At 48.6% G+C, this 22,600-nt stretch overlaps 1 protein-coding gene across 1 annotated transcript in view; it reads right to left on the bottom strand.

The window, feature by feature from the left end:
• The window catches only part of WIPI1 (WD repeat domain, phosphoinositide interacting 1), a 39,111-nt gene extending 17,665 nt beyond the window's left edge, over positions 1-21,446 (bottom strand). Inside the window, exons 1-4 of the mRNA XM_007959696.1 lie at positions 21,367-21,446; positions 16,676-16,758; positions 14,407-14,576; positions 8,788-8,884 (exon numbers count right to left, since the gene is read on the bottom strand). Coding sequence (XP_007957887.1) covers positions 8,788-8,884; positions 14,407-14,576; positions 16,676-16,758; positions 21,367-21,446 — 430 coding nt within the window. The remainder of the gene's footprint in view (positions 1-8,787; positions 8,885-14,406; positions 14,577-16,675; positions 16,759-21,366) is intronic.
• Positions 21,447-22,600: the final 1,154 nt, after the last annotated feature.

Below are 22,600 nucleotides of genomic sequence, written 5' to 3'. Positions count from 1 at the left end.
CTCCACCTTACCAAGCATGACATCCTTCTCCAGGGAGTGGTCCATTCTGACAACATGACCAATGTAGGTGAGACGAAGTCTGGCCATTCTCGCTTCCAAGGAGCATTCTGGCTGCACTTCCTCCAGCACAGATGTGTTAGTTCTTTTAGCAGTCCACGGTACTCTCAGCATTCTTCGCCTGCACCACAACTCAAAGGCATCGACTCTTCTTTGGTCTTCATTGGGTTCAAGACTCAGCTTTAGGTTAAGATGTAACTATCCTAGAAAGTAGTAAAGCTCATGCTTGTTCAGATCACCTCCAACTTTCTGTAACACTTAGTGCACGATTAGACAGCACTAGAGTGTGACTATAAAAGGACCAAGGGTGATGGCTAGGGCAAGTGGATTCTGACATATACCACTTTGACAGTTTTGCCTCAGGGTTTGAGTCTCTGCCAATCCCACTGAATTCAGCCAAGGGCTCCTGCTCAACTACCCTTGCACACTTAATGAAGGTGCTCAGAATGCTTCACGTGAGTGCCTTGGATTTCTTCCAGTCCAAGCCTCCGAAAAACCAGCCAGCTAGGTGAAGGCATCTTTGTCTCCCGTGAAGTACCCGAGGGGACCATGGAGACTGTTTTCAGGCTCAGGTGCCATCATTCTACCTGTGCTCTGTGCCTTCGACAAGTGTTCCATAAACCCTGTCTCTGGCAGGAAATGGACCTTTTTCTTCTTACTATTTTATAATATAAAAGTGATACTGTAGAAGATGTACAAAGGCAGAACATATGAAGAAAGAGAAAAAAACATCCATAATTCTAAAACCTGGACACTTTTTACTACTTTCAACACTGGGGCCTGTTTACTTGCAGACTCTCTTTGATGGTGGAGTTAGGTTTTTTGTATGTGTTTCAGAATTGACATACACTTGCACACATCATTTTCAGCCAGAATTTCTCTGGAATGATTTGGCTATAATTCTTCTACACCTAGAAGTGTCTGGCATCAATTCAAGACCTAGTGGCACTGGACTTCCAGTAAGATGGAGGAATAGGCAGACAAGCTACACAGACCCTCTTCCACAAAGAAAAGAGAAACCAATTGACAGAGATACAGAAGATAATCCTGGAGCCCTGAACTTTGAAAGGAAATATACAGAAGGAAATTACGCTCTGGTGGCATAGTGCCTAAGGCATTTGACTACTAACCAGAAGGCTGGTGGTTCAAACCCACCAGCCACTCCTTGGAAGGAAGGTTGGACAATCTACTTCCATAGTAATTCCACCTTGGAAACTCAAGGAGGGGTTGCTATGAGTCAGATCCAACTGATGGCAGTGGGTTTGGTTTGTATTTTTTAGTGGAAAAACCTGAATGAAAACTGAGTATGGAGATGGTCGGAGCAGCAGACTGTCAGCTATTCTGATGGGACCAACAGCCTGAATATTTCCCAGGTGGTGTTGGGACCCAAGAATTGGTGACCCTGGTCACCAAGGGCTGCAGGGACAACTGCACTGGTGGCCTATAGCTAGGAAGGGAAAAACAAGGAGGGAGACAACCTGAGCTGTGGACTTTCAGCTGTCCGGAGGGTGCAGCCATTTTGACTGTGTATAAGTGGTAGCCATTCTGCATATTGAAAGTGACTGAGGGCACGGCCATTTTGAATCTTTACAAGCAGTGACCATTTTGGATTTAAAGTGACAGCATTCTCATCCAGATTCCAGGGACCTAAAAATAGGCTCTGTTTGCCAAGGACAGCAGGGACATACGGGGAGGCTGACAATGGGAAGGAGACAGGTGGTGAGTATATAAGTGCTGCCAACTGTGAATGCAGGAGCTCAGCACAGCACCCTGCTTATGTAGATAACATACAAAGAAAAATCATGGACAAGTCACTCCAGTATACAATCACCAATTAAATATAAATACAAAAACGTCACAATGCCTCAGAGACAACAGAGCATCACAGTCCACACAAAGAAGCAAGATAAAGCAGGAGAAACAAGGGACCAGGATACAGACACAAAATACATCCCTGAAGAAGATGCAGCATTGGAACTCCCCTGTAAGGAATTCAAAAGAATTATATTTAGGTAACTTCAATGAATTGAGAGACAGATCAAAGAAAACACTGTCAAAATTGAGGAAAACACAGAGAAAACACTAGAACAATTTCAAAAGATAATACAAGAACAAAATGACAAAATAAATGAAAAATTAGAAATGATACAGAATCTACAGGCAGAAATCCAGAAGATTAATACTCAATTTTCAGAAATAGAAAACACATTGAACAGGCAAAGGAGAAGAATTGAATCAATGGAAGACAGAATTAGTGAGATTGAAGACAAATACCTGAATACTTCTTTGGAAAGGGATCAGTCAGAAAAAAGATCAAAACAAATGAAGAAAGCCTAAGGTTCATGTGGGATACCATCAAAAGGAATAACTTACGTGTAATTGGAATTCCACAACAGGAAGAGACGAATAAAACCACAGAAAAAAATTGTCAAAGATTTGTTGGAAGAGAATTTTCCTGGTATGATGAAAGATGAGACTGTATCCATTCAGGAAGTCCAACAAACCCCAAACAGGATAGACCCAAAAAGAAAATCATCAAGATAGATCATCATCAAACTCACCAAAACCAGAGACAAAGAAAGAGTCCTGACAGAGCATGGGAAAAACAAAAAGTTACTTACAAAGGGCAACCAATAAGACTAAGCTCGGATTTCTCAGCAGAAATCACGCAGATGAGAAGACAATGAGATGGTATATATAAAACCCTGAAAGAGAAAAATTTCCAACCAAGGATTATGTACCCAGCAAAACTGTCCCTCAAATATGATGGTGAAATTAAGACATTCCCAGAGAAGCAGAAATTAAGGGAATTTAACAACCAGACCAACCTTACAAGAGATGCCAAAGGGAGTCCTCTGGACAGAGAACCAACAACAGCAAACAGCAACTGACCATTAACACACATGATGACATAGCCCAGAAACCAACCCAGTTATAGAAGTATCCAAAGTAAATAAGCCTACAAGATTGTAAACAGGGAACCAGAGACATCAACTAGCAAATGAGGACAACTACAAACCAAAAAGAGGGAAAAAATTGTGTATTCACAGAACTTCTGAATGGTAGGGAAGTCAAGACAACCACAAGATAGAATGGACTGCTCTAAACTTGGGAAGAAATTATAAAATCACAGGGTAACCTCAAAGAAAAACGATAAACCTTCACATCAAAATAAAAAAGAGGACCAGCACAAATATTTAGCAAATACTAAAACAATAGCAACAAAGGAAGTGATAACACTGTTCATAAAAAAAATGAGCTCAGCATAGAAAACTATATGGAGCAAAGAAATCAATACCACGAGAAAGCACATAACAAAATGACAGCAACAAATTCATACTTGTCAATAATTACATACCTGGCAAGGAACTTATCTCTAAGATTTATAGAAAACTCCAACACCTCAATCACAAAGGGATTAATGATGCAATTGAAAAAAAATGGCAGAAGACATGAATAGACACTTCACCAAGGAGGATATTCAGGCAGCCAGCTAATAGATGAAGAGATGCTCACGATCATTGGCCATCAGAGAGAAGCAAATCAGAACAACCCTCTCACCCCAGCACTGATGGCAAGATTCAACGAGACAGAAAAGAACAAATGCTGGTGGGGATGTAGAGAAATTGGGACTCTCATGCCCTGCTGGTGGGACTGTGAAGTGACACAACCACTGTGGAAAGCAGTATGGCAATTCCTTAGAAAGCTGGAATTGGAGATACCATTTGACTTAGCAATCTGATTACTAGGTATATATCCTAGAGAGGGGAGAGCCAGGACAGGAACAGATACATGCACATCCATGTTCATCACAGCACTATTTGCAATAGCAAAAAGACGGAAACAACCTACGTGCCCATCAACAGAAGTGTGGGTGACCAAACTATGGTACAGACACAGAATGGAATGCTACGCAGCACTAAAGAATAATGTAGAATCTGTGAAACACCACATAATATGGATGAACTTGAAGGACATTATGCTGAGTGAAATAAGCTAATCACAGAAGGACAAATATAGTATTAGTTCGTTGTTGTGGAGGGTCAAGGAAAGGTTTATATATGGAGGGAAACTTTCTTTGTTGGTTGCCAGGGGTAGGAGGGGAGGGGAGGGAATACTGAAAAAAAAAAAAAAGAAAGAAAAATGCATTGACCCATGTCACTTTAGTTTTGTGTAGTTCACTGTACATAAATTTTATCTCAATAAAATGCATTTTAAAAAAAAAAAGACCCAGTGGCATCATGAACTGGAGCTAGAAAGTGATCAGAACCTGTGACTGGAAGTCATTCTTGTCTTGGTATTTACAGCATCACATGCCAAACTTGAAGAAGTTCACCAGGATTTTTAAAGCTCACTTCCCTCTGAATTGATTCATGTCTCAAAATATGTTGCTCAGATTTTCAAAAACAGAAAGTGAAGGAAATCTCGGTACTGCAAATGCCTCATCTTATCGCAAGAGGCGTCCTGGTGGCGCAACTTATCAAGCACTCGGCTGCTAACCAAAAGATTGGTGGTTTCAAGCCGCCCAGTGGCTCTGAGGGAGGAAGACCTGGCAATCTGCTTGCGGAAATGATTACAGCCGAGAAAAGCCTGTGGAGGAGTTCCGCTCTGTCCCACGGGGTTGCCACGAGTTGGAGTCGACTCGACAGCACCTGACAGCCCTAAGTCAGAGTGATTTACCTCTTAGTGCTGCTAGTTCCAGAAAGAGGACTCACTGGGGAACAAAGCATGACTTGGTCCTTGAGTGCATGCTGGGAGGCAGTGGATGTTCTGGAAAAGGGTGTGCAGGTCGTGAGCCACTCAGTTCTGTGGGGGGATCTGGGATGGAGATTTCCACTGGCCTGTTCTGTGCATAGACTGCTGTGCTCACAGGAAATTAGCTCTGAGCCCTGCCTGGCCAAACTCTTGAAAGGAAACAGCCTGCAATCAGTGACCCAACAGGGATGGCCATGACATAAACAGACAAAAGGAAGGAAATTTACAGCCGCCTCAGACCCTGAGCGCAAAGCAACGGCAGGACTCGGGGGGTCTAATTTATTTGCAGTTCACTAAGTCAAAATGCATGTACAATTTGTGTGTTCAATCCAATTGGATAAGTGAGTCTGTCTTCCTTGTGCACCCACTATGGATTTATAATAGTAAGAGCCAGTTTCCATCTTATATTTTTGCTCAAAAAAAAAAAAAAAAAAAAAACCCAAGAAAAAAAAAAAAAAAAAAAAAACCCAGAGAATAGAAATAAATCAAAGAAACTTGGCCTTGACTCGACAGTAGCTGACAACAACCAGGCACCTGCTGCTGGTGGCGGTGGTCCTGGCAGGACTGCACTCCACACAGAGACCCAGGTTCGATTCCTGGCATGCACCTTGGGCAAAGCCGCTGCCCGCCTGTCAGCGGAGGCCCGCGTGTGGCCAAGATGCTGAACAGGTTTCAGCAGAGCTTCCAGATGGAGACAGACTAGAAGGAGGTCCTGGTGGCCTACTTCTAAAAGTAGCCAGTGAAAACGCGTGGGTCCCAGGGGTCTGATGCCCAGCCGACCACGGGGCTGGTGCAGGACAGGCCACGTTTGGTTCGTCGTGTGTGGGGTTCCTGTGTCGGGGACGACTCGGTGGCATCTGAGGATCTACAGCGTCCTGGCATGTGAGGATGTCACGTTCTGACAGGCACGGACCCTCAGGAGGTTGCAGAGTGAGGAACTGGTCACGTCACTGGAGCACAGCCTTGACCTGTGTGAGGGTGCCTCCAGGACAGAGGCTGGGTGAGGAGGTGAGTCTGGCTGGCCCTCCAGTGGGTACAGAGCAAATGTGTCTTTTCTCTCACTCACTCTCCACGCCCTAAGTTACCCCTCGCCATACTCTCTGTGGGCAAACACTGTGTCATCTCTATGCCGCTGAGGAAGGTACTGAGTGAAGTCTAAGTCAAGGTGGTAATTATAAATCTGAGGGTTTGTAGGGTCTGGGTTCTTTCTCCAAAAAAATGTCAGAGACCTAACGATACACATGTTAGCCAACCTTCCCCTGGCATTCCGGAAGAAAATGCTGTATCTACCCTTGTATCCATTCACGATGTTCATCCAAGGCAGAGAAACACCCTCCCACTGTTTCTCATTTATTCTGGAAAAGCAAGTATCCCATTCACAACCACTTCACATTCTCTCCAACAGTAAAACACAAACAGCCCCACATTCCAAGCTTCTCCTCTCCCTGCTTCAGCAGGAAAAACCGAGGCAACCAGTGAGTCCTGCGAGCGGAGCACAATGACTCTACGCTGAAACAGAGTAAACGGGAAGAAGCTTCCTTTCTCACCCGGGCACGGGCCCGGAGGGCTGTGAGGGAGGGAAGCTGCAGGCCGGACCCACACAGCCCTGCTCTGGAGGCCACTCACTGCACCCGGCTTTCACCTAGAACACCCACCTCTTTGCCAAGACACAGAGCCAAAGGCAGCTTTTAGCTTTCTGCCTGCCTGCAGTGTCCCTCCCAAACCCATCAAGGCGCAGCTCCGGCCCAGCCCTTCCTGGGACCCACTCAGATTCTGTGGTACCTCTCACACCCTAAGGAGCTCCAGTGATGCAGTGGTTAAGGCATTTGGACACTAACCAAAAGGTCAGTGGTTTGAAACCACCAGTCACTCTGTGGAAGAAAGATGAGGCAGTCTGCTTCCATAAGTATTTCCAGCCTTGGAAACCCAACAGGGGTTGCTAGGAGTCAGAATCGACTCGATGGCAGTGAGTTGGGTTTTGGTTTCACTCTCACACCCTGTTGTTGTGGTTGGCTGCCCTCAAGTTGGCTCCAGACCATGGCGGCCCCATGCACGACAGAACAAAACGCTGCCTGGCCATGTGCTGTCCTCATGGTCGGCTGTGGATCGGGCCACGGTGCCCCACAGAGTTTCACTGGCTGATTGGTTGGAAGGTGATCACCAGGCCTTTCTTCCTAGTTCATTTTAGTCTGAACGCTCTTCTCAAACCTGCTCAGCAACATGAAATCACACAGGCCTCCACTGACACACAGGTAGTGGCGGTACATGACATGCACTGGCCGGGAATCGAACCCAGTCCTCCACATGGTAAGCAAGACCCCGCCACTGACCCGCCACTAACCTCCTCACACGCTATTACAAGAGCATATTCACTTAACTGTCCATACCCCACAGCTGGACGCTGGGGTCACACTCTACAAAGGCTGTTAGAGCATCTGTCTCTCCGCCTCAGAGGGAGCAGACAGTCTCAGGAACTGGTGTAGGGATCATTTTGGGTTCCTGGTGCATGGGAACCATACCTGTATCCAAAAGAGCCTACTAGGGTACCCAGCACAAAATAGGTCTTCAATAAAGACTTTTCCAGATTATTTCAACCTCTTATTCTTAAAGCAAAACTCACCACCCACAGCTCCTTGATATACCATCTACCATTCTGTGAAATACGGTTCAACATCATTACTCACAGAACTTTGTAACAGCCTCAACCACTGTGTTCTTTTACTGCAGCACTTTGTCACACCTGGAGCTTTAAAGCACTGAAATCCACAGCAAAGGGCCACCTGTATAACTGAGGTGAAGAGGAGGAAAAGAGGCCAAGGAAACACGGACCACATGGCAGGCCCTGTGCTAGTCACTTTCATAAACATTATCTTGTTTACTTCACAGCTGATTCTATGAGACAAGCATTACTGTCCCATTTTACAGATAAGACAACTGAGGTTCAAAGACCTTAGGTGACTTCTGTGGACCACACAGATCCTGGAATTCAGTAAAAGTCAGAGTCAGGAAACTACATAATGAAAGCATTTCACCAACTCCACAGTGACCTGTAGCAGTCATTGAAGGAACGGAATTGGAATGCAATTCACAAGTTAAGCTGAATCAGGAGATAGTGACACTGTTCAGGGTGACGACTCTCTGCTTCACCGTACAATAAAAGGGCTTTTTTTTTTTTTAACTTCAGGAACTCTGGGGGCGTAGTGCCTAAGGCATTAGACTGCTAACCAGAAGGCTGGTGGTTCAAACCCACCAGCCACTCCTCAGAAGGAAGGTTGGGCAATCTACTTCCATAGAGATACTGCCTCAGAAACCCAAGGAGGGGTCACTATGAGTTGGATCTGACTCTGGCAGTGTGTTGTGTTTTGTGTTACCTTAAAGAAGTCATAAAACATCTTCATCTGCTATTTCTGTCTGATGTATCCTAATTATCCCCATTCTTAAATGGCAAAACTTTCCTCATCACCCATTGTTAAATCCTGTGAATTAAATCCAACATCCTAACACAACACCCAAGTAGAGATTATTTTCTTGTACTATAATAAAACAAACTCCTTAAGGTTCTCATTGTCCCTCCTAGTTACGTAGACACACCAAGTCAAAAACCTGCCTCTAATTATTACACCTACTCCATGCCAAATAAACCACCACAGAAAATAATGAGGGGTAAACAAACGCCTTCCAACGTCAGATGCAGCAGGTCACCTGCACAGCGATGTTCGCCAGCCGGACACGTGCTGGGCATGGGTCCCAGACGAGGGTTGATTCCAGGCTGTGAGGATGAGCACCAGCTCTCCTGCAGGACACGAGCCTGAAGGAATGCGAACCTGCTGTCATTACAACAAAGCTCCGAGGAAAATGTGGCGAGGACACAGCAGCATGTGCACGGCTTTAGGTTTTCAGATGGCGTGGACGGCAGCCCGCCCCAGGAGCGCCGGGGCCCAAGCCCTGGGGCGTCCCCCCGTGTTGGGCGCTCACCTGTCGGGTTCGCAGGGATGCCCAGGATGGTCTTCAGCAGCTTCATGTCTTTAATGTTGTGAATGTAAATGGATCCCTCCAGGCACACGAGCAGCCTCTGCAATCACACAGACGCGTCAGTCCCCGGGCCGGGCCGGCAAAAGGTCCTGACCACATCAAAACTCTCTCTCAGACAGGTCCAAACCGTACTCTAATCCTCGGCGAGAAAGAACTGTGATGCTGCAACCTGAAGACTGTATTTATGTGTGTGTGCACACACACGTGCACACACACGTACAAAGACCTTTACTTACCTGGACAGAAAATTCGACATCTAAAGAAATTTTCTTTAGAGATTGAGATTTGTTTTCCCTTTTGCTGAGAGTAAGGATTGTGAATACCCCCTGACCAGACTCCCTTTGCCGTGGAAGGCAATTCCCGGTAGGCTTTCTGCCTCCTGTTCCCATCAGTGTTCATTACAAAGGTCTCCCTCTTACACAGACAGGCACCGCTTTGCAGCCTCTAAAGAACCACAGAAGCCGTGGTTAGCCCTCTCTGATGACTGCCTGCTGTAACTTCTTTCCGCTCCAACTCCTCCAGACCCAACTTCGTGCCTCTCCCTCCAGCCCCGGTTGCAGAAGCCCTTCAGCCCCATAGGAGCCTCTATCCCTGTGTGTCCCGTGCAGCCTCCTGCCAGCCCCTGGGGCTCAGTCAGTTCTCCCTCTGGCTGCTGCCAGTGGCCCAGACCCTTCCCATCCACTTCCAATGAGAATTTGTCAGGTTTAGGGCTTCTTTCCAAAGGCCACAGGGGTCCCCGGTGGTGCAGCCTGTACTCCTCTGCCAACCAAAAGGTGGCGCCATGGCAGAGAGGCCTGGCAATCTGCTTCCACAGATTACAGCCCAGTAAACCCTGAGGAGCAGCTTTACTCTGTAACACTTGAGGTTGCCGTGGATTGGAATCAACTTGAAGGCAATGGGTTCTGATTTTCTTCCCCCAAGGGCTATGCTGGCTGTTCAGTGGGGACAGGTCCCAAGGGGTCCCTATGCCAAGTGTTTAAAGGAACACAGTGTTGTGTCCATCAAAGTGCACAGTGTCCAGTCCTGGTGGGGAGCTGCCGGCAAGGCCTTTCCACACTCGGCAGCCACCCGTTCCCCCTGCCCAAGGGGCCTGGCCCTGCTCCCCTCCAGCCTGCAGTTCTCAGACCTCGAGGGGTGCCAGCAGCAAGCCCTGGACTCTTCCTGGTGATCCCGATTTGGGAGAGCTCCAAAGAAGTACCCCGGGTACACAAAAGCTCACCAAAGTGTGAGAGGCACTGCTCCCGGCCAGACCCTTTTATCCCAAGGAATGACCGCTGGAAGGAAGGGTCTCAAAAACTCTACAGCAAAGCCGCAGGGTCCCCGTTTGGGCCAGGCCGGCCCTACTGCTCTCCCAGCAGGACTCGTCACAGTTCAAAAGAATGGAGATCAGCAACCTTCACCGGACAGGAAAGGAAAACTGGAATGCCTTCCTCAGTTTGAATGAAGGAGGCCTCAACACTGATGACAAGAGGTATTGGTGTTTCTCCAGCAGACGTTTATTCTCTGATTTACCCAGTCACTTGCCCTTTGCCGGCACTTAACTATTGCTGTAAGGAGCTCTGGTGGTGCAGTGCCTAAGGCATCTGATTGCTAACCAGAAGGCTGGTGGTTTGAACCCACCAGCCACTCCACAGAAGGAAGACTGGACAATTTACTTGTGTAAAGATTTACTGCCTCGGAAACCAGTGGGGGTCGCTATGAGTCGGGATTGACTCGATGGCAGTGGGCCTGGTTTTGGTTTGGTTTAACTATTGTTGTTAGTGGCCGTCAAGGCAGTGCTAACTCACGATGACTTTATGTATAACAAATTGACACACTGCCCAGTCCCGCATCATCTTGCTATGGCTGGCAAGTTAGAGCCCGTTGTTGGGGCCACTCTGGCCCCGCACCTCACGGAGAGTTTCCTTGTTTTCAGTGACCCTCTACTTTACCTGACATGACGCCCTGCTCTAGCAACTGCTCTTTCTTATGACGCATCCAAGTACAGTTTGGACGGTATTAGGCCCTTCTGGCTCATGTCCTTAGGTTTCTGACACCTGCACCTAAGTTCCCATCATGGGGTCCAGCACAAATGCCTTCTGCAGGAAGCGTCTGCGTCCAGATCCCTTGCTCTGCATCTTTCCCCACCAGTTCTCACGCACTGTCTGTTCTTGGTCCACTCTGCTGAATCTCGGATGGACCCATGCTTGCCGCAGACAAGAATCAAATGGGGGGACCTAGGAACCGCTGGGAGAGGAAGAGGAGACACGTCAGCTGGAGTTCATGTGAGAGCATGCTTCTGGGATGAATGTTGTCAGCCCTGACTCCTGATGACCCACGTACAACAGAGTGAAAGCAGCCCGGTCGGGAGCCATCCTCATGACCGTGGGTCTGCTCGAGTCCGGAGTCGCAGCCACAGGCACTGTGAGTGCCTTCCACCCTAGGGGGCTCATCTGCCAGCAGCAGAGCAGACAGTGTTCCATTTGATCCATAGGATTTTAGTTAGCTCATTTTTAGAAGCAGACCCAAGTCTGTCTGAGGCTAGAAGCTCCGCGGAAATCTGTCCATCTGGGTGACCCTGCTGGTATCTGAAATACTGGTGGCACAGCTCCCAGCATCACGGCAACACAGAAGCCACCCCAAGATGACAGACGGGTGGTCCCTTTCTAACGGCTCTCCCTACCAGTGTCCAGGCTCGGCACAAGCGCGGGCTCACCCTCGCCAGCTCATTCCCTGTCTCTCTGGCTCTCCTCTAGTTTTCCAGGTTGTATAAGTAATAGCTCATTCTGTCAATTTAAACACACTCAGAGCTTCTGCCTTTGAGCACCGCAGATTTAGCATTGAGGCTTTGATCCAGTCAGCCTCCATCCAGACCACAACGGCCCCGCAGTGCGGACAGTTAAAGAACACATCGCTGTACGTCTGATTTATTGCCTTTATTCCGTTTCCTCAGTTAGGTAAAAGGGAATGAATAACATCAGCTGAAAATGAAAAACATTGCAATTTCTGAATAGTCTGCCTTTCTGTATAATTAGAGGGAAATGTGGGTGTTGTTTTCTTGTAATTCTACATGCAGATCCGTAATCTTTTACTGCTTTTTAAAAGGAGCTGTACCACCTGAGGCCCGACAGACAGCAGGCTGCCACCAGGGAACAGAGCACGTGGGTGGCAGAGCCTTGGCACCACAGTAGACCCCACCTGGAAGGAGGGGCCATCGCAGTTGCCTAATCCTTACTTCCCAGGACTCAAAGTTGTTAAGTCAACTGAAAGTTTTAGGAAAAGGACACCAAAACTTGTTTCCAGATGTTTTCAAGTCATCTGCTTTGTTTGAAATGCCAAAGGGAGTGAGAACTGTTAGACTGGGCTCAGATCAGTTCTGTCATTAAACGCTGGGCAGTTCTAGGTACAGTAATACCCTTTAGCACATGGGGGATGAGAACCTGAATGTTAATGAGCGTTGCTGAGAGGAGAAGTCCCTGGGTGGTGCGACTGTTAATGCATTTGCCTAGTAACCAAAAGGTTCCAGATTCGAGTCCAACCAGACGTGCCTCAGAAGAAAGACCTGACAATCTGCTTCCAAAAACTCAGCCACTGGAAACACTATGGGCACAGTGCCATTCCAACACACACGAAGTTGCCATGCACTGGGATCCACTCAATGGCCACTGGTTTTGCTCAGGGGAGGGCCACACCGAGAAGTGAACTGGAGGCAGCCACTTGAGTAATACTTCCTTGCTTCCTTTGCTAACAAAAATACCAGAGAGCAAGCGAGGGAGAAATTACGCCAACAAGTACCATCGATACTATTTGAGGGTTCTGATCTCTAGTTGCTGCACAGAACATTTGCCCAAACAATCTTAAAAAGGAAATCAGGCAGGAAAAATAAGGGTATTTAGCCTTTTTATATTGGTTACTGGGATACACAAAGGGAAAGAATTCTGCCACAAAGTTAATATGCTACCAACAGATTTCAGCAAAAGCACCTGAGCCAACAATTTCACTTAACAACCTCCAAGCACCAAATTCTCGAACTGTCCTTCCTGCTCCTGCCCAGAAACTGGTCCCTTCCTTCTTTACTCCCATTACTCCTCACTCTGAAACGCCCACAGTCTGTCTCTCAGCTATTCCGTACCACACTCTTCACACAGATGTGAGCGGACCGTCGACACAGCTGGCGGAGCACACACATGTAGCAGAGCGGCACTCGGCGATAAAGTGAGATGCAGTCCGCCTGCTGCCACGACACGACGAACCTCAACCCACTGTGCTGAGCCAGATGGGTCCGTCTGCCACCAGAGGACGGACACCCAATGATCCCACACTGTGCTGAGCCAGATAGTCTGTCTGCCACCAGAGGATGGACACCCAATGATCCCACACTGTGCTGAACCAGATAGTCCGTCTGCCACCAGAGGATGGACACCCAATGATCACACACTGTGCTGAACAAGATGGGTCCGTCTGCCACCAAAGGACGGACACCGAATGATCCCACTTACGTGAAATAAGCAAATATAGAGAAACCAAAGATGACTGGTGGTTCCCAGGAGTGGGAGACATGGGGGTAGGGAGGTTTTGCTTAGGAGGCATTGAGTTTATGTTAAAGGTGGTGGGATACTCAGGAAAGGAGAGCAACAGTGGTCGCCCAACATGGAGAACATAATCAACATCACTGCATCTTACACGTAGAAATTGCTGAAGAGGTGTTTCATTGTGTCTCTTTTCACCATAAAAATAAAATAGTAAAATAGTTGATCAACCCAAAGAAGCAATCTCATCCTTCTCATGAACTTAAGAAAGCATTTTATTTCTTATATATATATATATATATAAACCAAGTAGCAGTTAATAGTGTAGCCACAAAGAAAGAAGAGAAGAGCATCCTTAACAAATGCAACAGCTTTCACCTTCCTGGGAGGATTTAATTGAATAGAGAGACATGGATGGTCACATGAAGATGACACAAGGCGGGCTATTTTACTGGCTGGCTGCACAGTAACACGGAGCACCACATTTTCCTCAGGGGTCTCATTGTCAGAGGCAATGCCTCCAGCTTGAATGAATGCCACCAATGCGCGTGAAAACCAAAGGAAATGCCCTCTGGCATTCGGCCGGCCACACAGGAGCTCACGACGTGGTTTCAGAGCTAACGTTCAGACGCCGGGGGTGGGGGCTCATGTGGCCAGTGGCCACTGTTGGAGAAAGAGCATGAGGCAGGAGGACCAGGGAGAACCTGAGAGCATGGACTAGTCACCTTACAATGACCCAGTCGCCATCAAGGCAGTTCTAAGTCACGGCCACTCTTCCTGTTTCAGGGTGAATTACGCCCACAGGGTGCTCACCAGCTCTGACCTTTAGGGAGGGGATCACCAGGCCTTCTTCTGAGGTGCCTCTGGGTGGACGCAAACCCCCGACCTTTCGGTTAGTAGCCAACCCTTAACCGTTCATACCACCCAGAAACTCCTAATGGAGTATTAGGTTTGAGTGTTAAAGTCCTCTTTAGAAATGTGACGGTTATTTTAAAGACATTTCATCTCTTCCTTCGGCCATGTCAGCAGAAGCCCTGGGCCTGGCCCCACTTACTTGTCGGTTCAGCCTGATGGAGAGGATGTTGCTGGAGTAGCTGTAATTGCAGATCTCTGTGCCTTTCTTGAAGTGATACACGTTCATCTGCCGTGGCTTAGTGTGACTGACCACCACCACCAGGCTGCTGGAGAAGAGGCGCTCGACAATGTAGACGTCCGGGGTCTCATCTGGGGGGACAGAGGCGGTGGGGTTATCGCCCGCGCTCTGGGAGGGAGGCCACTGTCCCCACAGCACAGCGCAGCGTGGCACGGTGCAGCACAGTCTACCTTACAGATGTTCTCTGCCACTGCTGACGGGTGGCATCTGTTAGTCGCATTTCAATGATCATTTTTTCCACAGTGGAGCTTTAACTGTTTCCTGAGGTAACAGTTCCAAAGCCCTCTCCGAACACCTCCGGTAAAGAAAACTCTGTGTGGCTAGTGACTTAAACACAGAGTCAGGATTTCCAGAGCTACCCTGACACCCTTGGCCTTTCCGGGCCCTTGTCCTGGCTGCTTCGGGGCCTTAGGCCTCCAGGGTTGCTGTGTAAAATGCACTGGAAGGCTGGGACATCTAACTACCCACCTGCCCTATGAGAGATCTGACAGGCCTGAGTGGACTGCTGGGGGCCTCGGTGGTCGGGACTCTGTCCCCGTTGCTGAGCTAGTGCCGCAGTGCAATCGGCTCTCCCTCGTCCGGCTGCGCCAGCCCCCGCCGCTGCCCCTTGATTCCCTCCCCCGTTGAAACCAATGGCGACATCAGTATTAGGACAGAAAAGCGCTTGGGTGTTCAGGAAGGACGTAAATGAACAAACCCTGAGCAGCCACAGGTTGCAGCTTCTGTCTCAGTGTCTGAGAACACGTCTTTCACACGTGCGTTCACACAGGCACGATGGGGCAGAGCAGAGCAAACAGTCATGGAACTAAAAATCAGACCTTACAGACGAACTCTTACTGCTGTCGGTGCCTTCACCTTGAACTGTAGATTTTAAGGAAGCAGATGACCGGGTCTTTCTCCTGTGGAGACACTGGGTGGGCCTGAGCCACCAACCTTTGGGTGAGCGGTTGAGCGCTTAACCACGGCGCTACCAGAGTGCTTTACAAATAAATTAGGCGCCCAAACTTTTATCTTCCAAACCACTCTCTCTCTCTAGGAAATCCAAAGATTGTATATCCTTCACTATTATGTTGGGATAAACTACTTGTCTGGAGGAAATAAGAGAGTTCCATTTCTAAGTGAAATTATTTTTAATAGTAACTAACATATTTAATAGTATTTAATAGTAAAGTATTTAATAGTAACTAAAGTATTTGTCAGGCACAGTGGCCAAGTGGTAAGGCGTCAGTCTTGCAAACCGAAGACTGCAGGTTCAAACCCCATCCATGCCTGTGACCTGAGGATGGGGGTTTGGCCGTGGGGCTGTGCTGTCCTCACGTGTTGTTCGTTCCCCTCCTCCATGTGGCATTTTTTTAGGAGCTCTGGTGGCGTAGTGCCTAAGGCATCTGACCGTTAACCAGAAGGCTGGTGGTTCAAACCCACCAGCCACTCCTCGGAAGGAAGGTTGGGCAATCTACTTCTGTACTGATACCACCTTGGAAACCCAAGGAGGGGTCACTATGAGTCAGGGCCGACTTGACGGCACACAACAACAACAACAAAGTATTTAAAGATGTTTGATATGGTCTATGTAAACAGAGTCCCTGGAGGCCTCGTGGCACGGTAGTTAAAGCACTGGGCTGCAAACCCAAAGATCAATGGTTCAAACCCACCAAATGCCCCATGGAAGAAAGATGTGCTAGTCTGCCCTATAAGGCAGTTTTACTCTGTGCTATAAGGTCAGTATGAGTTGGAATCAACGTGACAGTGGTGGGTTTTTCTTTTTATGTAAATAGAGTAGCAGCATTTTATTAAAATAAAGAAAATACTTCCATGACTGAATGACTGCTACCAATATACTTCAGTGCCAATATAATGGCAAAAGGAAGTCCCAAGTGACCTTTTGGGTTGAAAATCATAAGAAGTGATGACTGTGCATATATATATGTGGAAAAATATCAACATATGATTTCAAACCACAGATTTCAGAATATAAAAGAAAATATTACTTAAATGACTGCCAAATTTTAGTAAGTGCTTCTCTGTGGCTTTTTGAAGCAAGCGGATTTATATTTACATGTGAAGAACCCTGGCTCCTTAAGTGGGACAGGCACAAGGAAAGCAGAAAGCTCAGTGGCACGAGCTTGAAAGCTAGAGGAGGGGTCAGGGTCCCGGAGCCTCCAATACTCACCGCTTCCATGGACTTGGTCTAGTTGCTCCACGGAACTCAAGGAAAACAGCTTATACCCAGCTTTGGTTCCAATTGCTAGGGAGCTGTGGGAGACAAAGACAGCATGGGACTGAGCACAGCACTGTGTTCCAACCACAGATCTGCCGGAAAACAGACACCCCTTCTCTTTCGCTCCAACTCCGCCCCCCGCCTCACTGTTCCGGTTGTTGCTGAGCTGACGCAGCACACAGTGACCCCACGGGTACAGGGAACTGTGTGCCACGAGGCTTTCCTGGTTGTGATGGTTGGGGAAGGTTGCCAGGCCTTTCTTCCGCAGCACTGCTGAGTGGTTTCAGACAATCAATCTTTCAGTTCGTAGCCGGGAGCGAACCATTTGTCACAAGGAACTACAGGAGGCACGCTGCTGTGAGTCTCGCTGTGGAGTCCCTTCGGACTCATGGTAACCCCACGTGTGCTGAGTAGAACAGCTCCATGGGGCTTTCGAGGCTGACACCTTTTGGAAGTCCATCTTCCAAGTACCTCGGGGTGGGTTTGAACCACCAACCTTTCAGGTAGTAGTGTAATGCTTAACCGTTCGCACCACCCAGCCGCCTGTGGTAAGACTGCTGTTGTGTGCCGTCAAGATGACTCTGGTTCACAGCGACCCTATGGGACGGAGTACAACTGCCCCATAGGGCTTCTGAGGCTGTAGTCTTTAAGAAGCAGACTGCCACATCTTTCTCCTGTGGACTGTCTGGTGGATTAGTACCACCGACCTTTCAGTTAGCATCTGAGTAATTAACCACTGAACCACCAGGGCTCCTCTAATAGGTGAAACTTAGTTGATGTTTCCTTTCATCACTTTAAAAGCCATGAAAACATCCTAGGTACTTTATAGCAGTACCTGTCATCTCTGGATACATATTAAATTCACCTGGGAGAGTTTAAAAAAATACTGACGACTGTCTATCTGTCCCCCTAACCCCAAAATTTCTACTGAATTGGATTCCCCCCACCCCGAACTTCTTCAAGACTTAATGTCCAGCTAGGGTTAAGGTCTCTCTAAGTCTGTTGTACAAACATGTTCCTCAGCACATCCAACCAAATAAAAGAAATCAACATTTATCTGGGACCATGAGCTTAAAAAAAAAAAAAAAAAGGAAAAAGATCTGGTTTTCCTAATTTCTCACTTTTCAACTAACAGATAATTATAGGCAGAGCGGGAACCCAGATTTCCTTGGTTTTGTTATGGACCAAAGGCTAGGCCAGAGGCCTCCGAGGATCCCCCCCGCCCCAGCCCCACCTGCTTTACTTCCAACACTTACACGATGAACCAAACCTTAAAGGGAACGCTCAGAATGAGCCGTCTGACCCTGAGCACTTCGACCCCAGGAAAATGGGATGTGACAGTGGAACGGACCTTAACCGTAACCCAGTCCACCTTCCACATGCAAAATGAATATATGAAAAGGTGAGATTCGCTCTTCCCAGGGAAACACATCCTAAAATAAGAAACTTACTAGTCCAAGCCTGCCTAGCCAAGGCTCTTGTTTCACTAACCTAAAAAACTGAGGGCCACAAGTTTATCCCTGATTTTTTTTCCCCTTACCCACACTTTTGTTCTCTGGGACACAGTAATGGGTAACTATCGTCAACTTTTAATGGGCCAGGTGGCTGGGTGCGTCCCTTAGGCCTCCAGCCTGCTGAGGAGTTGAACTAGGGTGTTAATATTTGCATAACAGCAGTGGTGCAACTAGAACTGGGGTTTGGCATCCAGCATCCAGCAAAGCACAAGGGTGACAGACAGCGACGGGAGGAGCCAGCCAGCAGCATCTCAAAATGTCAGAACTGCTCCGCGTTTAACCTCTTTCTACATAAGCCACTTCATATAGACGCTTTTGGGTGCAAACTGGGATTTGGAAAGTCTGCAATCAAGGAAACACAACACTGTAACCAGAGTCTCAGACCATTAATCAAAAGAGTTAACCATTTAATTTTCAAACATAAGTGCTCCTAGTGGAACAGAAGGCACTTCCATACAAGGAAAATGGCAGCGTGCTCACTACTGTTTGAAATGACTGATCAATGACTGCAACACTGAATCAATGGATTCAGACTGAGACCTTATTTCATCCATAAGGCTTTCTGTAGGGGGAAAAAAAAAATCTTGTCACCTCTCATGGGAATAGGGTTTGGGACAAATACATTTTGCTAAGCAAATGAAAAATAATGTCCCTAAAGAGTCTAGCCCAGTGCCGAGTATGAAGTATGAATGTAGGAGCCTGGAAAAGGCTAGCTGCCTTTATCCACCTTCCCCAGGGACACTGGGTCCCAAAACCAGCCGATGCTTATAGTATAAAGCATGGACACCCCTGAAGGTACTCACTAAGGGGGCTAGACTTATTTGAAAATCCAATGTCATATCCTCCAAGGCTCAAAGCAACTGCTGTGACAAGAACTGTTATTTATAGTGAAGGCAGAGCTGCCCAGCAGAGTCTTCATCCAAGAAAGCAGAACAAGGAAATTAACTTTCAGAGCACTCTACAGTTTGGCAAACAACATCCTTGTCCAATTGCTATAGACAGCTGGGACTTACTCTGTAGTATCTGACGACAAGAACTGAAATTAGCCTTACTTTCTAAAACTCTGGTAAACAGTGCTCCAGAGCAGAATGTAGAACGTTGACCACTAATAAACAAACTGACTCCCCACTTTAACCTGCGTCACTTGGGAAGGAAAACAGCCCCCAGACATTTCAACAGTCATACCCTCTTGCAAAACGTTTCTTACAAAACAGGAGAATTTTATCTATACTGTCAGTTTTTAAAGTGCAGGTCTCAGCCCAGAAGAGGCTCCTGAAAGCAATTCAGCGGGGCACAAACAACTTTTAAAAAGAAAATGCCAGAGTGTATCATGTTGTTTTTGTTATAATCAAGGTAAATGCTATTTTGTGAATCACTTTTCAGTGATGATATAAGTAAATGGAGCCTTGGTGGCATAATGGCACAGTGGTTATAGCACTTGCTACTAACCGAAAGGTTAGCGGTTCAAACCAGCAGCTGCTCTGTGGGAGAAAGATGGTACAGTCTGCTCCTATAAACATTGTTGTTTGTTTGTTTTGTTATGTGCCGTCGAGTCAGCCCTGACTCATAGCGACCCCGCCGTGGGTTTCCGAGGCAGTATCACTACAGAAGTAGGATTGCCCAACCTTACTTCAGAGGAGTGGCTGGTGGGTTTGAACCACCAACCTTCTGGTTAGCAGTCAAGTGCCTTAGGCACTATGCTACCAGAGCTCCTCCTATAAACATTACAGCCTCGGAAATCATATGGGGCAGTCCTACCCTATCCTGGAGGGTCACTGTGATCCCGTAGGGTCATTATGACTGGGAATGTACTAGACAGGAGTGCGTCTGGCTGCTTCGCTTTTTAACCTGTTAATGGAAGGTTAATGGAAGTGGTGGTGTAATCCTATTTCTTATTGTGGGTTGTGGTCAAGAAAAGCTTCAAAGCCATTCATCTCCCAAGCCATTGGGCGACTCGATTTTACGACTGCACGTACAGTTTGTCAAACAAAGGCATATTGTTCAGCAAGGGGTGTTTTCACACAGAAACACAAAGGGAATGGAGGCCAGCATTGCTTATGGTACACGATGGCCTTCATGACACCAGCAAATGTTCAATATTAGCACAGCTCAGTCATAAGGCGCCAAGGCTCAAGCTGGAAACAGACTCCAAACAAGGAACACCACAGAACTAGTACAGCAGGAAGTGGGGCGGTGGGAAGCGTCTTCCCAGCCTGATGCTCGAGGGGTGTGCATTCCAAGGAGGTTATTCTGTGGGATCCCGACGGCTCCTGCTAACAATTTCATGAAAAGAGGGAAGGAAACAGGCCTTAGCTTCCAGACAGGGAATCCCCCAGAAACCTGAAAGCCGGCTTTCTGGCCAAAGCCCCAAGTGAACATCAAAGTGAGACGGATGGAGCAGCAACAGGCTCCCGGCTCCACAGAAGCCAGTTTGCAGGGAGGGGCTCTTTTGCCCCTGAGGAGGCTGCTGGCTCTGGCTGGGTGGGATGTGTGGACAGAGCTGGAGAAATCGAAATGTTCCTTACACCCAAGGCCGGCAGGCAAGATGCCCTGGGCTGGGGCTGGGGCTGGGCCTGGGGCTGGGCCTGGCCTGGCCGAGGGATAGGCTGCCTTTGTCCCAGGCCCTGCCCAGATGCCACGTTGAGATGCACAAGGGCAAATGGGAAAGTTGCTTCTTCCCTCCCACCTCCCTGGGCCCCCACGACACCGTCTTGGGTCAGCTTTCCACTTGGCCATCGCCTCCCGTCCCCTTTGTTGTGGCCGTGGCTCCCCCTCTCCGGACCCCCACCTCGGTCACCCGCTTTCCCACCGCCCCTCGTGTTCCTTAGCCTCCCTGCACCCTCTGCTGGCGCTGACTCCCTTCCTTCACCCTTGGCCCGTCCCTCTTGGCTCTGTGCCCGCGGCTGGGGGTGCTGGGTGAGCGCTCCCCCGGGGGCTGGGGTGGGTGGGAGAGGGAGGCAAGGCCCGAACCCTCCGATGCAGCCGCTGGCGGTCCTGCCGAGGACCTCTTGGGGCGGAGAACCGCCTGTCCTCTCCCGGACAGGACCTGCCCGCGCCCCACACTTGGGTCGCGACATCCTCCCCCTGCCCTCCACCCCTGGCCCCGGCTGGGCTGGCACCTCGCCTTACGTGCAGTCCTGGTTGAAGGAGAAGCAACTGAGCGCCGGCTCGACCCCGCCCAAGGGGGCGTCCGCGGCCTCGGCCGCCATCGGAGCTCGACCCGGCGAAGCTGCCGCTCCGGGCCGGCGAAAGCCACCTCAGCAGCCGCTCACGCCGGCTCCGAGGGCCGGGCCGCCGGCCCGCACCCGCTTCTAGCCCTGCCCCCGCCCCGCCCTGCCCCTGCTTCGCTCCGCCCGTGCTTCGCCCTGCCCCTCCCCTCCCGTCAGTTCCCCGGAGCCGAGCAACTGACAGGGTAGGGCCTCCGTTGCAGGCCGCCATTGGTCACTAGTGTACGCCGTGGAAGGCGGACACAGTTGTTCTGGCCAATCCTCGGCGACTGTGGGCGGAACCGCCCGCTGGTGACCCGCCTCCAGCCCCGCTACACGGCTCGCCATTGGACAAAGGCCCTTGACGCGAAAGCTTCAGGACACGTGGTGGTGTTTTCATTGCCAGAGTGGCCCAGAGAAGGGAGAGAAAGAACTAGGGCAGCTGAGGTCAGACCTGTCGGCTCCAGTCCCGCGTCTGCGTCGGGGCCGCAGCCCCGGAGACTGGCGGACGCGCTCTTCCCCACCCCACCCAAACTCCTCTCATGTCTCTCTGTAAATTAAACTTCGCATGGGAGCATGCAGAGTTCAGTAGAGAGCTTCAGACGCCAAAGCCCCACCCTTTGGTAGAGTCTTCAGTTGCTTCCAGAAAAGTTTCTTAAACGAGGTAGCTAAGGCCAGGCAGATAAGAAGTTATCTTACCCATTGCCCTGACGTTGGGAACTGCTACATGTAGGATGTATATTATCTCGTTGAATTCTTAAGAAAGAATTGTGACGAAGTATTATCCTCTGTTTACAGAAGAGGCAATTGAAGCACAGAACGTTAAATAATTTGCCTAAAGTAACACAGTAAATGGTAGAATGTCTGGTTTCAAGACCTGTGATGGATGCCAACAGCTCTGATCAACAGTAAATGTCAAGACCGATCTGATCTGTAGCAGAAAAAATGAAGCAAAATGTGTATCAAACCCACTGCCATCTGACCGATTCAGACTCATAGTGACCCTACAGGACAAAGTAAAACGCCCCCTAGGGTTTCCAAGGCTGTACATTTTTATGAAGGCAGACTGCCTCATCTTTCTCCCGTGGAGAGGCTTGTGGCTGGTGGGTTTAAACCGCCAAGCTTTTGCTTAGCAGTCTGTTGCTTTAATCACTGTA

This window comes from Orycteropus afer, unplaced genomic scaffold (genome assembly GCF_000298275.1).
Source record: "Orycteropus afer afer isolate SDZICR_OR568_19922 unplaced genomic scaffold, OryAfe1.0 scaffold00018, whole genome shotgun sequence".
Lineage (NCBI taxonomy): Eukaryota > Metazoa > Chordata > Mammalia > Tubulidentata > Orycteropodidae > Orycteropus > Orycteropus afer.
This window is presented reverse-complemented; position numbering and strand designations above follow the sequence as displayed.